The sequence below is a fragment of the Anoplophora glabripennis genome, unplaced genomic scaffold (assembly GCF_000390285.2).
Source record: "Anoplophora glabripennis isolate ALB-LARVAE unplaced genomic scaffold, Agla_2.0 scaffold145, whole genome shotgun sequence".
Taxonomy (NCBI): domain Eukaryota; kingdom Metazoa; phylum Arthropoda; class Insecta; order Coleoptera; family Cerambycidae; genus Anoplophora; species Anoplophora glabripennis.
Genome location: NW_019416303.1, coordinates 844,838 through 862,860, shown reverse-complemented (window position 1 = coordinate 862,860; position 18,023 = coordinate 844,838). Strand labels below are relative to the sequence as shown.

Here is an 18,023-nt window from a genome sequence, read left to right as displayed (position 1 = left end):
TTTTAATAAATACATTTATTACTAAACCTTTTGTTTTTGTAGCTGTGCTTGGTGTGGTTTCTTGCTAGAATATAGAACCGACTACGGAGATAGAGTCTAGAGCTAGATAGGGCAAAGATAGACAATACACAATACACCAATCCAACCAAAATTAATATCAAAACTAACAAAATTTATTTTGGCGCTAACATATAAAACCATACACACATACAATCATAACAATATATATATGTGTGTGTGTGTGTGTAAGTTATAGGTATAATGTAGTTAATGTGTTTTAGGCTTAGTCAGATACATGTATATTGAATGGTGTATTAGGGTCAACCTATTTCAATAAACAGATGTATTATATAAATTAATTTTTCATTCATTATAAAGCTTTTATTGGAAATTTTTTCTGGAAAGACAAAATTAAAAAACGGAAGTGATAATTTTCGGCAGGAAACCCTGCACTTTCTTGGAAGGAAGCATACATAGTTTTAAGAAAGTGATGGCCAGTGGCGACTGGTCAAAATTAAAGTGATCAAATTTTGATAATGAGGCAAGGAACCCACACCATTTTTTGAGATGATTTCTGGGCCCACATAGACAATTTCCATGACAAAAAAATTTTGAACGAAATATGCGGAATAAAAAGTTGAGATAAAGGTGGCCTAGTCTGAGATATCGAAAAGGGTTGCACATAGATGTACCAAATATTTTTCATAATTAACTTTAGAAAAATGAAAATTTTGTAAAAAATAAGAAAACAGTTTTTGTACCCATCAGCTGAATATGAAAAAAAAAAAAAAATATTGCTGAAACCCTCTTCAAGATTTGAGAGGAGGCTACCTTTATTTCAATTTTTTATTTCGCAAATTTCATTCGAAATTTTTATGTTTTATCTAAATATGAGCACATATTTCTCGAGCTACCACTGCTGATTACATTACTTTTTGGATCACCCTCCACCATTTTTTGCGCTTGCTTTTCCCCTCTAGTCTCATTGTGCATTGTTTATTAATTGGTCAACACAACCAGCAACGTAAACTACTTGCGCAAATATCCAGAAAAACTAATTTTATCTGGGAAATTAGACCAATACACCATCGAGCGAGAAATCTCTGCGGGAGGTATACCATCTGCCATCTTGAGAGCTAAAAATATCCATTGGCACACGACCGTACGCGTCGTCACGCTCCCTATTTATAAACAAAAGAATGTCACACTAACCGCGAAAGCCGGATAGACCTAAAATAAACGAATCCAAAAATAGGAGCCCCTAACCCCAACAAAGTACGTTGCCTCTTCTGTCTTCTAGTTCTGTTCGTCTAGTGTACATTAGTGAAAAACACGTGCTCGCTGATTTTTTACACAGTAATCGTGCCATCAGTTCTGACCGCGGACGAACTTTGTTCAGTTCTGTGAATAAAATAAAATGAATCAACCAAGGACCAGAGGGCCTACGATGGTGACCGTGCATAGTAGTGGCGGGGGCGGAGTGCATTGTTGTTGTTGCAGATGCTGCACTTGCCTGCAGCTTCACATTTTGAGGACCGAACCCGGGATTTTGAAGCTGGCGGAAATTGTGAGTGAATTAAAATCAAGTAAACACACAGATGAAAGAAATAGAAAATGGAGTATGTATTTTTAATGCCGTTTTTCTCAGGGATTGGGATTCTTCTGTCAAAGCTTGGCCCTAAACTTCGGGGTCCAATACGCAGGAACTCTAGGGGCTTCCCTGCTGTCCTTTATAACAACCGCTTCTTGGTGTTTGATGACTAGCTTCCTGTTGATGCTCTGTTACGTGTTCTCTCAGAAGTCATTCAATTTGCTCAAATCGTCCTTATTCGTAAGTACAACAACGCTGGTCTTCTGCAACCACATAACTATATTAATTTTCTAGGAAACGGCATTTAATAGTATTGCCGCTTTCAGTTACATAACGTCCTGTTCGTACCTAGGGTATGCAGTGAATGTGTTTTTGCAACCCATGTACTTGGTGACGCCATATTTCCAAGTGTACCCTGCCATGAGTGCCGCTTACGTGAGTATTTTTTTTCATAATTATTTTGTCGTCTTTTTACTCTATTTTAAAGTTGTCAAATGCAGTCAAACAATGTTCTTCGATACCAGAAATGGAAAAGATATTTAACTCCACAAAAAAAAACCCTAACTGCTAATATTGGGGGAAACAACTACTCTGCTCCAACTAGTACTGAATTATACTACGACAGTACTTACAGTCTGTTTAGAAATGAAAGAGAGTAATAAAAGCTTATTATGTATGCAAATCGTAAATAAATGTAGTACTGGTGCTTATATTCAATATTTTTATATTATGTAGTTTCGGTATAGATGAGGTGTACTTTTAAAAAAACTTTGTGCCATCGGTCTGTACTAAATTGTAGCAGGTAGCTAAATTTTAATCCCCGACAATCCGTCTTTGTCTAAGCCGCTTCAATTTCTCCGTCCATTTCTCTTATAAGTAAACAATATAAAAACAGCATTTCAAAACATGAGGCTACTTTAAGCATCATAACCGGGTTAAGAGGGTTTCTAGTAATTCAAATAAAATTATTCAATATTATTATCAAAATATTTATTTAAATTTAATGAATAGACTTTTATTCCACACAAAAATATATGTATTTTGAAAATTCAAATTATGGTGAGTAAATGTAGTGTTGTATAAATGTACAATAAAGAAAATAAAAAAGTAGGTATATTAAAATTCATCCTCTGAATATTCTGATGAATTATCTTCGTCTCCTAGATTGATAACGATAGGTTCCACAGTAACGTCAATTAAATTATCGAGTTCCCACATTTTATCCTCTTCTTTTTGTACATGATGTATACATCTTTGCCAGTTATCTGCAGTTACTCGTTCTAAGGAATTTTTTAACAAAATTTTCATGTCACTTAATTTAAACGTCGTATTATTTCGCGCTACATCTCCTTTTACCTGCGCCCAGACTAATTCGATTGGGTTAAGTTCACAGTGATAAGGTGGTAACCGTAGTACCGTTATTTGGCGATTTGTTGCCATTTCATCGATAACATATTTTTTCTGATCATTATTAAGATTGACAATTGTCAAAAGTTCCTTTTTCACCATATTTGTTTCAAAAGAAATGTTTTTTTCCGGATAACCATTGAATTATATCGGTTTTCCTCCTAGCAGTCGTAGGCGTCCGCTCGTTCTGCCGTGAATGGTAACTGGCATTATCCATGACAATTACAGACCCCGGAGGAATAAGATCCAACATCTGTGTAAAATACTCTTCGAAAACATCTGCGTTCATGTCTTCGTGATAGTCACCTGTATTTTTAGATTCAAATAAAAGTAAACCGCCATCTACAAAACCACTGCCACTACTTATATGTGTCACAATTAATATTCGCCCTTTACCTGAAGGTGCCTTGAACCCTGTTGAAAGTCCATCCAAAAATGCTTGTCGAAAACTTTTTACATTTTAATCTTGCCATACTTTTGTAACAGTATATCCCTCATTGACCAATGTTTCGTCTAGATAATAAATATTCCTCCCTTCGTCACGGAATTTTCTAATTGATCTTAAGTAGGATCTTCGCCAACAAATAATTTCATCTTTATCGATAAGAACTGACTTCCTGTTCTGCTTTTCCCAGCAAAAATTCAACTCTCGTAAGATGGCCCATAATTTGCTTCTACTGATTTTTGGCAAATCGTTGTCATCTGAAAGTTCACTTAAAATTTTGTTTAGCGTTGGTATTTCTTTTTTAAAATAAAATGAGTGTACTTTTCTGCGAATGACATTTTTGAAGAAATCATCTATAACGACTTTTGACCTCCCTGTAGATGATTTTGGGGGATTTAGAGTATCTTGTTCATTTTTTGTTTCCTTTAAAAGTCTGTAGATAGTCGATTTTCCAATCCCTGTCATTTTTGTTAGCATTGGTGTTATCCGATAATTACCTGAAACGAAATATTACCACGCCCATGGCCGGTTCTTATCTCGGGGTTTTATTACTTTCTTTCATTTCCAAACGGACTATAGTAAACAGCTAATAATAAATGATTAACCAAAATAAAACCAAAAATGATACGTCTAAATACAATTAATTAAAAAACATATAACTAATATATTGAAATCATTATTAGACCAAGAAATAAAGGTGAAAAATCATCAAGAAAATTACTGGGCGTGATTTTATTGTTGGAAAGTCTTGGGAATGATAATACAAGAGCCGTCTCATCAAATGGGTCATGAAAAAAGTATAGCGTAATTGTTTTTTTTATCAACAAATAGGTAAAAAATTCGTAATTTTTTGTTCTACGCGTTATTGTAAAAAAACTATTAATCTTAGCAAAAAATGTTCAACAGACGATTTGATCTAGAGAAACTCATCTTTAAATGAGACTATAAGTGAGGGCCCTAGTATCAAAGGCGGCAATCTCCACTTTTTGACGAAATCGAGTTAAATACATGATATTTTTCGGTTTTTCGCGTTCTGTCTAAATATATGGTTTGCGATTATCAAAAGCGGCTTTATCCCAATACAAAACTGCATTAAAACATCACCTGAGAATCAAATCCGGCAATCTCCATTACCCGCTTAGAATCAGAGTCGGCAATATCCGTTTTGGCCAATCAGATGGCTCACAGCGAACATATGACGTGACGTGACACGACATGCTGTTTCAGATAGTTAGGAATTTATTATTATTTAGTTAGTTTTTTTTTATTTTTGATTATACATTTTGTTGAATTAATTTTAATATTTTATTCTTTTGTCTGTAAGTCCATTCCAAAATACTTGGTATTTATTTTACAACTCATTTTAGTGCAACCTTTGGTAACAAATCTTGCAAAATCCAACTGTTGGTATCAAACACGGCATTCTCCATTTATTTTTGTACATTTATTCAGAAAATATAAAAAATTTAGGTACATTAACCTTAAAATCTAACGTAGTTTAGCATTTTCTTTCATTGGAAACTATGCTTCCTTTGAATTAAGCAGTAATAAGAGTGTAGTAGTTTTTTGCGCTTTAACAAAAAGTGAAAATGGTGGAGATTGCCGCCGTTGATACTAGGGCTCTCAAGTTAACATTGCTTTATAAACAAAAAATTTATTGCAAGATTAAACGGAAAAAGTGCTTTTTCTTTAATTGTTAATAACTTTTTAAATAATTAATAAAATTTTACCAAACTTTCCCAAAATGTGAGTTTTTATATCCTTAAGAGATGTGCAAAAGATGTGCTCGATCGGTCAAATAGTTTTTGCAAAATTCCATTTATTTATCCCATTTTTGCAAAAAGGCCCATTTTGAAATGACTATTCCAGGGGCAGGGTTATGACTAAAATATTCTTTTTGGGCTCATTTTCTTCGAAGGGACACCAAATATCCTCTAGTTAAAAAAAATATTTTTTTTTTTCAAAATTAGTTGTATACCTACATATAATGGTTACCAAATAAAACACTTTTTTCCCTAATAAACAAATAAAATAACTCCGCTATTTTTAACTTTTGAAAGAAATTATAAACACCATTCGAAAGCTCGTAAAAAACATACAAATTGAAAAAAAAGTTTCTTCAACCCATAGGTGCGCAATTTTTTTTTTTTAAATCACTGAGCAATTTGCTATAAACATTAAAACCTGAAATTTTAACATTTTGTAAATGAAGGTTTAAACTTTATGCCCTGTTAATTTGAATTAAATTTGTCCATAATTTGATGAGACGCTTGTATCATCATTCTCAAGACTTTCCAAGAATAAAATCCCAGTAATTAATAAATTTCAAAATGTTTCCTTTCCTGGTATATATCATTAAACAATACGATCATTTAAAGAAATATTCTGTATTCTTGCTGTTCTATTTCCACCTTTGGCAAAGACTAATCACGTAAAAAATAGTTATTACAAAGAGATCTCTCTGTTTCCACATTTTGTTTGGGATTGTTTCATTAGGTAGCAAGCCTTCTCGTACGGAGTTAATAAATATTAACAAGAAAAAATATATACAGGGTGTCCGGATATTAATGCAACAAAATTTAGTCATAGGTTCTTTAGACAAATTTAGGGGACCCGCATTTTTTCTGTTTGCCAAGTAAGAATAGTCTTTGTTATATGTACATATATCAGAACCCTGTTATACGAGAATCACTAAATTTGGTACACAGGGGTTTTATGACATGTGGAATCTGATGCTATGCTTTTTGGAGGGGGAATCCCCTTTTTCGTGAGCCCCCTTTGTCTTTGGAACCAAAAAAATTTAGTCGCAAATTTGAATTTCTCAATAATTATTAGTTAGCTAGAAAGCCCCAAATTAGCTAGAAATTTAGAAACTTTTTTGTCTCTCGATATTTTTTTCGTAAAACGCAATGTTTTTGAGGAAAATGGCGAATCACGATATTCATTCGATCACATTTTGACATTTTTCTCGAAAACATTGCGTTTTACGAAAAAAGCATCAAAAGCCAAAAAAGTTTCTAAATTTAATGGCTTTCGAGCGGACTAATAATTTTTAAAAATTTAAATATGCGACCAAATTTTTTTGGCTCCAAAGCTCACGAAAAATTGTCTTAAGGGGGCCAAAAAGCGTATCACCATCAGATTCCACATGTTATAAAACCCGTGTGTACCAAATTTAGTGTACTAAATTTATCTTGAGAATCTGTGACCAAATTTTGTTGCATTAATTTCGGGTCACCCATGGTATATTGGTATATATGGTATATACAGGATGTTTACGGTCTTGTATTTTTAAGTTCAAAGGGTGATTAAACATCTTAAAAGATCATTAACCTTAAAATGTCTTAACAAAAGTTGCATAATAAGAGAGATAATTAATGTTACATTTTTTTGTGTCTATTTTTTTATTTTTAAGGGGTGATTGAGTATATTAAATTAAACAATATTTTTATTTTTTTCGTGGAATCCACTTTACAGTAGTTGTTCAAAGTTATCGCCGTGTTGTTGAACTCAAAGTCTCGCACGACGTATTGTCATAATTTACTAGGCCTTAGTCTTGTCGTCGAATTGTCGTAGCAGCTGTCTCAACTCGGTTACGAAGATCACCTAAATCCATTATTTTGTTGGTATATACCATGGATCAATCCACTTATTTATTTTCCTTATTAGGATTTATTCGGAAGAATTTATGTCAAACCAACAATGCAGTGACAACTGATGAAGCAGCTTGACAGATAGGAATAGTTACTGACATCAGCCTACTTAATAAAAAATTCCCTAATAACCTATCGTTTGAATTTAGATTTTATTTAAGTCGTTGATCAATCGTTTTAGCGTTAATGACCTTTTTTAAGGTGTCCAATCGCCACTTAAAAATAAAAAAGTAAGAACTAAAAAAAAAAATTTAACAGTAATATCTCTCTTATTATGCAACTTTTGTTAAGACATTTTAAGGTTAATGACCTTCTTTTAAGATGTTTAATTACCCCTTGAAAATTAAAACACAATACCGTAAACATCCTGTATATAAAAATGAAACTTTTATAAAAAAATTAATTTTTGAATCGATAGTGTCAAAAGCTTGTCACTAGATCGATTATAATTTTATCTTAAAAAATATTTGTCCTTTTTACTAAATTTCTTTTAGAAAATATATTAGCTCTCGCATCTTTGTTCTATTTACAAATACAAAAAAAATTAAAACTTGAAATGAAGTCAAATATTGTTCTTCGATATCAGTCTAGGTACCTATTGTATGTTGGGACATCTAATTCGTAAAGTAGTTGTTTGCTGCAATATCAGCAGTTAGGAATGAGGTTTTATATATTTTGTATAGATACCTAGATTCTTGGTATTGAAAAACTTTGAGTTTATTTGATAAGATTAAAAAAAAACAACTGTTTGAAAAATGCGAGAACTGATAATAAAATATGTTTTTTATAAGATAGTTAATATATTTTAAATAAAATCGTGATATAAATGTATTTCCATCAGTTAGGTACGGGCGACATTTTAAAGGCTTTTCAATCTTTACGAAAATCTATAGTTAAAATTGCCAGGGTAGAAAATATTTATGAAATATAAAAAAATACTCCGTTGAAATAGATCGAATCGTATCTTCATTTCCAGTCCTTTTACTCAGGGCCGGCTTACTCAATTTTGCGACCTGGAAAACTATATTTTGGCTCTTATTTATTTGACTAATATGACATATTTTTAGTAGTATTGTACCGGGTGGTCCGATATAATTATTATCCGTCCCCCCATCTAACCCGCTTACTGTAATAAGTATATAGAAAAAAAAGTGTAAAGACAAAAAATTTTAGTATTTTTTATGTACATAGTTTATGGATATATGATATATATCTATGGTTATGAAAAATATGTAGTTTCAAAAAATCTAAAAATATACAGGGTGATTCATTAAAAAAAACTTACTTGTTTTCGTATGTCAAAAACGTGACAGTTTATAAAAATTCTAAACTATATAAAAAATACTAAAATTTTTCGTTTTTATAAGGGAGTTAGATGGGGGGGGGAGGGAGGAGGGGCAAAGGAGGGGCAATTATAACGGAGCCCCCAGTACATCTACAGACTGTTTTTCATATTAAGTGCAAAAATGAAACTATATACTACAATTTTTCAAATAGAAAAGTAAATTTTGACCCCTATAGAGCCGGACCTGTTCCAAATAAATCTACCGCGTAATTTGATTTGAGCGGCTGTTAAATTTATACAGGACTAACTCAATAAGACCAACATCACCTTGTAGTTGAATACAAAACAAATATTAAACAACCGTCAGGCGGAGGCGGAAGTCATTTCGAACAATTTACGGTTAGATGCGTAGAAGCCATCAGCTGAAGCTCGCAAGCTTGTTGGAGTCTCTCTTTCTCATTTCCTTATCTCTAACAAAGCAGTTTTCTGTTTCTGGTTAAATGAAAAATTCAGCCAAGAGACGTCAATCCAGGCTGTAAATGCAGAATATGGAAGATCCGACAGATATATTCTGTAGATTTAAGTAGTTTTTTCAGTTTTTTTGACATTTTGTACATTTATTTCATTGCTTTTTCTTTTCAGATGGTTGGCACCCTGGCAGGAGTTGTTTATGGTTATGATGCATACAAGTCATACAAATATTTCAAGGGATATAGATAAATATAAATATAATGCACTGTACTATCTCTAATAGTAACGATTACTAGTCAATCTTTATTTATATGTGATTATTTAAACTATTACTTGTTAATTTTTTATCATTATTAACTCCAAACTTTTTATAGTTTTGTATTAAAAATATAAATTTTGAAAAACGATAATGTTCTTTCATGTTCAATTTCATGGTATTTTAACAGTGAACATAATAATAACAATATTCTTCATTCTTATCTTATTTATCTTTCCATCTAGGAGAAAATGGTAAATACAAAATTTTAGGAAAGTTTCTTATGATTTCAAATCAATCTATAAAAAACAATTGTATTCCGAATATACAATCCAAACTTTTGCTCTTTTGATTAAAACACCCTGTATATTTGTCGTTGTCTTTTTCTTTTTTTGCATTTCCCGTTACCCACCTCATTGATAGTACTTCGTTGAATATTAGGTCATATTATTCATTAGTTTTTTTTTTACTTTATTTTTTAGAATACCCCATTGAAAAAAACTACGTTACAAGGAGATCAAGTAAAGACTTCTTGCGGACCATAAAATTATGCTTTGATGATTAAAAAAATTCTTATCTATAATTATAAAACACATTTTATAGTAGATATACTAATATTGTTTTTATAATAAAATATTTAAAGATGTAAATTTAATAGTGGAAAAACATGTGCATTGATTTCATGGCAATCTTGAGTTTATCATGGTCGGTAATAAAATATTGTATAAACTGTTAAAGCAAATATATGACATGTACATTTCACTGTAATCAAAAAAGGAGAGTATTCTAAAAATCGACAAATGTATAGGGTGTTATTAAAAAAATATAAAAGTTTGGTTTGGATCATCGAAATGCAGCAGTCAATTGTTTTTTATACAGGGTGTCACTTTGAATGTGGTGATATTTATATGGGAGCAACCTTTAACCTTTAAAAACACGTATCAATAGTTTATTTTTTAGAATTCCGTTGTGAAACCTTAATTTTTGTTGGCCTTTTTTAATAATTTTCATACCGCTAGATAAGATAGTATTATCTCAAACAATGGCGTGTGTTAGTCGTAGCGCATGCACACTAGTGAACTGCAGTATGCCTTGATGTTCAATGTCACATTTAAGGGAAAAGTTATTGAAAAGCAAATTACCACACCACTCGTCCTGAAGTACTGCTCTTTGGCGATTTACTTTTGTTGAGTCGTGTTCGTTAGGAGTTCTATCATCAATGCAGTATCATTCCACATAAGCGAAAATTTAATTCCTTTAAATAAGAGAAACTGTGAAACAATACTTAACAAGTAATCTAACAGAAAACTCAAGCAGTAAATAATTATTTTAAAACTTAAATTATTTACAATTAGTAACATATTTACATATATTGGTTAATTCGTAAATATTGACATAAAAAAAAAATGGTGACTTTAAAATAACACGTCGTTGCCATAGAAAAGCAATATGTTTTCATTAAATTATTTTTCATTAGTTTCGCTGTGAAACAGTTTATTTAAAACAATATATTTGCAACTTGTAACGCATTAGATAATATTTAATTAATCATGTAAAAAAGTAAAAACATTTTTTTTAAGAAATTATATGGTTTTTAATATTAGGCGCTTTTTAATAGTAACTTTAAAGTAACACGTAGCTGAGTTATACAAAAATAATACGTTTGCTAAATTATGTTTCATTGTAGCTTCGCACAATGTAGGGTTGATTGAAAAATAACTGGCAACGCTGATAGTGCACTACTACGCAAATTCCGGGTGCCCTGTATAACTCGTCTATTTAATATACGTACCATTACCCCTAAACTGATTCCCACTTAAAATTTTACACTTTGTATATGTTTCTTTAAAATAGCAATTTTCTAAAACTTTGTTCTTTACCACATTTTCCTGAGATGAGGTGGGTAGAATGCATGGGCGTAGCTACAATTTTTGCTTGGGGTGGGTCTAGGGCTGCAAGCTCTATGGAGGCCTACAAAAAAGCTCTCGCATTTAGCGACTAAACTAATTTACCGTTATAAAATTTGAACACGTTTTTATTTGATTCTAAAAAAAATCACTCAGTCACCGACGATATGACAAAGATGATGATATTAGATCTTTTTTTTTAGGATGGGCACCGGTCCTTCTAGGGTGCCCCCAAGCTGCGCCCATGGTAGAATGTTACATGATTTACCTTGTACAGGACATTCTAACTAAAAATATGGTCGTATGAACTAAGTTTATATATATAATATTTCTATTATATATAGTTATTTCTATTTGTATTTTATATACAATAAGACTTGAAATCACATTATTATAGTTTTTTGTTTAAAGTTAGCCAAAACACTTTAAGATCAAAAACTTAAATGATGCAATAGAAAAGTTGTTTTTTCTCAAAAACAATGTCAGTGTCGTCGAAATAAAAGAATCGAAGGGACAAGAGAAACATGATTAAAAAAGTATCAGTTTATAGATTATTTTGGATAGTAATTTACACCATTCCATTGATCCTCAATGTACGGAATTTTATTTTAAACAGGTACAACTAGTAAGTAAATAATATAATAAAACTTTATTACTCTCTATCTTAAAAAGAAAGCATTTGTGAATCTACACTCATATTTTTTTATTTTTGATCAGAAAATTCCTTGTAGAAAAAAATGGTCCGTGGAATACCCTGTATAGCAAGTATTCTTTAATTGCATTTGCACTAAAACAAATTAAAATAAACGGAATAATATCTCATTTTTGAACTACCAACCAGCACTTGCCAATGGAAAATACAGTATAAGCAGAGATCCTCGTCAAGATATCCGAACGAAACAATTGCTAGTTACTTCACTCTTCGTCCTTGAAAGCGTACATCGTGAAGTAAACTACCTGATTGGCATAACTTAGCATTTTGCAACACATTATTGAGCAAATTGCATACATTGCTTCTTATCTATATTTATAATATATGAAAAAGTTGTTTATATCAACACACGTGACACTAGCTAAATATTGTCGTATAATTGGCTTTTGTTTTGTTAACAAAATGGTCTTCCTTGTTTAAAAATTGCATTTTTCTAAGCCTACGATACAGCAAGTATTTTAATTCTAGTTGAGAAATGTCACGCTTACCAAGATACAATTTAGAATGTGGTACAACGGCACTAGTTCTGTTTACAAAACATCGGTTTGCTTTTATTCACCGATTTTTCTCAGAAAATTAGTATTCTACAGACCGCACCTAATACCAGTTTGACATGAATTGACATCTCTTTGACTCAGTAAATAAGATGTTCCTAAAATAAGCGTAGTTAACCTATATTAAGACGCCATCTTGAGTTGGCCATATTTAACTATAATATTTTCAAATTTTCATTAAATTTTATCATCCCATGCATCAGCAAATGTAATTCAACAACGAAGAGTTGCTTTTTACTATAGATATGGCAAAATTGTCTGTTTTTTGCAATTACCGACATATTTTTCATTGTATACGCCATATTGAATCCACCATGTAACCTATTTAAAAAAAATAATCATTGGTACCCTTAACACTTGCTTTATACAGGGTTATCCAAAAGTCCCGGTACGGAAGAAAAACTTTTGAAGAAAGCGTTTTGGGAAAAAAAGTCTCGGACGAAAGTGTAAGGATTTTTCAATGGCTATTTGAAGGTGACCTTGGATTTGACTTTGTCTTTGACCTTCAAGGTTATTCCAAGGTCACAGTTGTTTTTTCATTGGTGACCCCTGTTTTTTATTACGGATTTGGAAAGAGCTGCAATTTAACCTTCAAGTACGACCTTGACTACGACTTTGACTACGACTTTGACAATGACCTTCAAGATCATGTCAAAGTCAGGTTAATTTGACCTTGAAGGACGTGGTCAAGGAATTGGTCAAGGTCATAGTTAAACGTAAAATATCCTGCTCTTTCCAAATCCGCAATAAAAAATAGGTGTACCAAATTTAAAAAAATAACTTGACCTTCAAATTACCTTGAAGGTCAACGTTAAGGTCAAATCCAAGGTTACCATCAAATAGCCAGGAAACAATCCTTTCACTTTTGTCTGGAACATTTTTTCCCAAATGCATTCTTTGAAAGTTCTGAGGTACCGGGACTTTTGGAAGTCGACCGACATTTAACCTTGAAGGTCATTGTCAAAGTCATGGTCATCTTTGGACGTAAAATTTCCTGCTCTTTCCAAATCCACAATAAAAAACATATTAACTTGGCCTTCAAATGACTTTGAAGGTCAAAGTCAAGGTCAAATCCAAGGTCACCATCTGATAGCCAGGGAAAAATCCTTACATTTCAGTATGAAACATTTTTTCCCAAAATGCTTTCTTTGAAAGTTTTTGTGGCGTACCGGGACTTTTGGATAACTCTGTATAGCGTTTTTGTTAATTTTTTAAGCTGTTTAAACCCAATTACTATTAATAATTACATTTATTTCAAATTTGACCATGTTTTTTTCAGTTTATAACCGCCATTTTGTTATTTATCAAAAACAGCGAGTGGCATTCGAAAGTAGAAATTTCGGTAACCTGCTGACCTTTTTTGGATGTCCAATATGTATTTTTAGATTTATTCTACTATGTATCAATCTTATGCTGTAAGCTTCTACGGTGAATGCCACGCCGCCTATATCTTTCTACCTCGACGGTCTTCTTGGAATTCTATCTCAACAAATATCGTACGGACTGTATTTTTACTTTTTCGAAAAAGTGTCACTAGGAAAGTTGTCCGCAATTAAATGTTAGGAAAGAATTCCCATTTGTGGCCCACTTTGATTATTTACAAAAAAAATATGTATAGGTATGCGTAAGAACTGAAAATATTATTTATAATTCTTTACTCTTTTATTTACAATTCTTAGGTTTAGTTAGGTATACTTATAAATTACAAGTTATGGCAAAATTGGCCACTTTGTTTATTAAAAGATGTGTTACGGATATAATTATTAAATTATTATAAGAAATATTTTTTATAGAAAATCTTGTATTGTAATTTAAAATAATAATTATTAATCCCCGACTTTATTTCACCGTACTTCAAATAGGTTGTGACGAAAATAATCTTTTATTCTTCATTTGTTGTATCGCTGTACCTCGTTTAAAAAAAAAACAACAGTAATTATCGTAAAAATGCTAATTTTGCAGCAAAAAAATGTATCTAATACTACGGTAAGTGCGATAACATTTATCGCCAAGTAATACAAGAATTCCCCGAAAAATACCCAGGTGTGCATGTGGCACAGTCATCTTTACAGAAAATTAAACAATTTTAAGGACAGGGTCACTTGTTGAAAATACCGATGCCAGTAGTGTGATGGTTTTACAATCAGTGAATGGATATCCTACGGTGTCACTAAGAAGGCGCTCAGAATACTTAGTTGTAAAAAAAGTCCCCCATACATAAAATGTTGAAACAAAATAATATTCTGCCATACAAATTACTTTTCGATTTTTGTCTGTGGATCGGAGGCATGGAATGAAACGGATTGTGTTTTCGGACGAACCCACTTTTTCGACAAATCACAGTCGTATCTCAAAATAATAGGCAGTGATTTCATCTTTAATCCGGATTGCCATTTTTAGCAGTCAACACAAAGAGAAGTACAAGCCTTCGTATAAAATTGTGTGTGCCGCATTTTCCCACAGCAGTCGACACTGCACAGTTTTAGGAATTCTTCTGCTGCAGCAAATTCTAGACATTCATTGGTGTTTAGTGTTTGACGTCAATTGAGTTGCGTTCATTCGGATCCGGGTAGTTGTGTCGGCACAGGCAAATAGGCGTATGCGCGGGAGAAGAAATTTATTTTACGCAAATTAAATTATTCCAAATTAACAATGAAATCTTGTTCTAGTGATAGTGACAAATTGATTTGACAATTCGCTGTTATAATTTATTAGCCATCGCCATTGTCAGGTTAAAATGCTTACTTTACAGCAAAAAATGTACTTAGTACAGTGTTATGGGTAAGGCGAAAAGATAATTTCGATGTTTTTAAGGACTGGCTCAGAATACCTCGAATGAAACATAGATACAATTAAGATGATGGTATTACATTGAGTAGAGGAACACCACAAATTATTATTAAGAAGAGCTGAAAATCTCCAATTTGCTAAAAAGTCGCAAATTCAGAAGATGCATCCATACAAGCCAGTTTTTAATCATTTTTGGGAAGTCGGTGATGAAGCAAAACGTTTAGATTTTTGTTTGTGGGTTGGCAGTATGGAAACACGATTTCATAAAAAAGTCATATTTTCTGATGAATCTTTTTCAACCAATAGTATTGTGGCTTCGTAACATGTACGACATTCTTCTTTCTTATTACGGAATAATAGGGTCATATTTCTTTAACACTTCTTGTAATGCAGTAAGAAATTACTTAGATATGTTTAAGAAATTTTCTGAACAGTGACTTAGAGAACTTTCCGTTAGAATACCGTCGTTTATTTTATTTTCAAAAGAGCCCAGCATATTATGCGGCAAGTGTAAGACAATGGTTAGACCATACATTTCCAGACCAGTGGATTGGGAGACATGGACCAGTTCAGTGGCCTCCTAGGAGTCCAGATTTGATAACAATGTATTTCTTCCTAGGGGGTCGTTTGAAACAAATTGTTTATCGCACACCTCTAATAGACTCCAATATTGACCAATTAAAGAATGCGATTAGAGATTGCTTCAATATCTTTAGATGAGGTTAGAATAAGTTTTGATGAATTACGTGTCCGTTTAAAAATATGGTGGCAATGTGTTTGAGTAAATAAACTTTTAAAATTTGTGAATTGTTAATTTGGAATAATTTAATTTGTATAAAATAAATTTAATGATTACAAATAAATAAAAATAGACCGAGTTTTTCGATAATTGGTATTAGAGACTGCCTTTTACTTTTGAACAACTTTTTCTAATAACTTATTTCCACATCTTCACAAATAAGTGCACTTTACTCTTGTACCTACCATTTAAAGTTTTTTGAATCGTACAAGAAATGTTCAAATTTTCTATTCCAATCTTACTTTAAAGTAGGAACTTGATTTTCTTTATACATATTATAAATTGTGCGCCGCATTACATCTAGTAAAATCGGCAATTTTCTTTAATTTTGTATTTTTCCGTTTCCTCTTTGTACCATGATCAATCCCTCTTTAATTACGGGATAAATTGTCGTTTTTGATATCTTAGTTAATTCGTTAATCCGTTTCCTAACTTTTTTTATCACATTGTTCACTATTTTCAATTTTCAAACATTCATATATATTTTATATAATACGTTGACTTTGTACGTGTAAATCTTTGTTTTTAGTTTGTTTCGATGCTTTCGACAAAAACCGGTTCCACTATTTTGGGATTTTCCCGAGTTATTTCGTTATTCTTCGCTTCAAAGAGTCTCCAGAGAGCCACGCTAAATTACTAGATAATTACATATAACAATTATTTTAATAACTATTACCCATTACTGGTTACAATATGAACAAATAATAATATGAATAAATAAATACATACAAAATACGTATTATACCAACAACATACCCCGCCAAGCAATGCTCTGCACTGCATTGGCAAAGGGGCAAAGCTAAGTGAACCCGTGTACCATACAAAAAAATTATTTACGACCTAGTGGACCAATACAGGTTTGCTTTGATGACCAGCGCGCCGCCGTCAATTCTACATCAGACGGACTAGTTTACCAATACCGGCCTCGCCGAATTGCTATTCGAGTATAAATTACGAGACACATTATGGTCAAAGCGTACAAAGAAATTTCAGGAGAAGTGCGTATGCACCTGTGCTTTAGGATTTGCAGGTTCCAATTGGCATCGTAACAACTATACGAATTGTTTTATTTGAAAACTGAGGTAACTTTTTGTCATGCCCTTTCCTAAAGCTATTTCAATATTGAATATAATTTTTGATATATTGAAACCGAATGATTATTATTTTCTGATGGGGATAGACTACTTCTCTCCTTAAACTTTTGTTCAGGGACAACCAAAAACGTATACCTAAGTAATGTTATTATTATTCAGTAAATTATTTACAGAATTCAAATTGCAATATTGAATATCTGTTCTGAGAACTGAATACGTGTATAATACTTGTAACTGCACATACATTTTGAATATTTTCTATAATTATAAATTCATTATTATTTTGGCTGAATATTTATAGTCATTTTATGTATTCATGAGAACTAATTACTCGAATACTGCCTTATTCTGGTTTAAAGCAGTAATTTTAGTGTATACAGGATGTTTCTTAATAACGTGCTAATATTTAAGGAGCTTATTCTTGGGTCCATTTTAAGAAAAAAACTTCATATGAACATATGTCCAAGAAGTCTTAACCTTTGAACTACAGGGTGCTAAAGTTTTATGAGAAAACTTTTTTTTTGTGATAACTTTGGTATTACCCTAGATATTTTTTCAAAGGACCCCGCACGTTTCTTATGGGAAGTGGCCCTTGGTGAAATTTTCTGAAATTGATATATGTTATTCTATTCGAGCTCCTGATCAAAAGTCTCCATGGGCACAAAGTGTAATAATGGATAGATTTCGAGATATAGGGGGTAGAAAGTGAAGTTCGGCATAACTTCCAATGTAGAAATCGTCGGCCCTAGAATGGCCTCTGGCTTTATGTTTGTGACGGACAGGGGGTTTTCGTGATTTCCTAATTCTAACCTAATGTCGGAAATGACAATTGTCACTTCATGAGTGACACCCGACCTTTTAAATGCATCAAAATCACTTAAAAAATACTGGTAGTACGCGCGTTCCAGTAGTAAGGTTGGATAGTCCTTTGGCTGCGGGCAGTTCGTTGACCATGTAAAGGTCCATTGACTTTTATGACGATATGCGGGGTATTTTGGGTCGCTGTACCCGAAAAAAATGGTCTTAGAGTCCAAATGTGGTCCCATTGCTTTCATTGGC

General features: G+C 32.3%; 1 protein-coding gene across 1 annotated transcript; it reads left to right on the top strand.

Moving 5' to 3' along the window:
- The first annotated feature begins 1,320 nt into the window (after positions 1-1,320).
- On the top strand, positions 1,321-9,192 carry LOC108904284 (protein singles bar). The gene is made up of 4 exons (XM_018706770.1): positions 1,321-1,567; positions 1,649-1,831; positions 1,886-2,026; positions 9,024-9,192. Exons 1-4 carry the CDS (start codon positions 1,418-1,420, stop codon positions 9,099-9,101), a joined length of 552 nt encoding a protein of 183 aa, XP_018562286.1. The 5' UTR covers positions 1,321-1,417; the 3' UTR covers positions 9,102-9,192.
- The last annotated feature ends 8,831 nt before the right edge of the window (positions 9,193-18,023 follow it).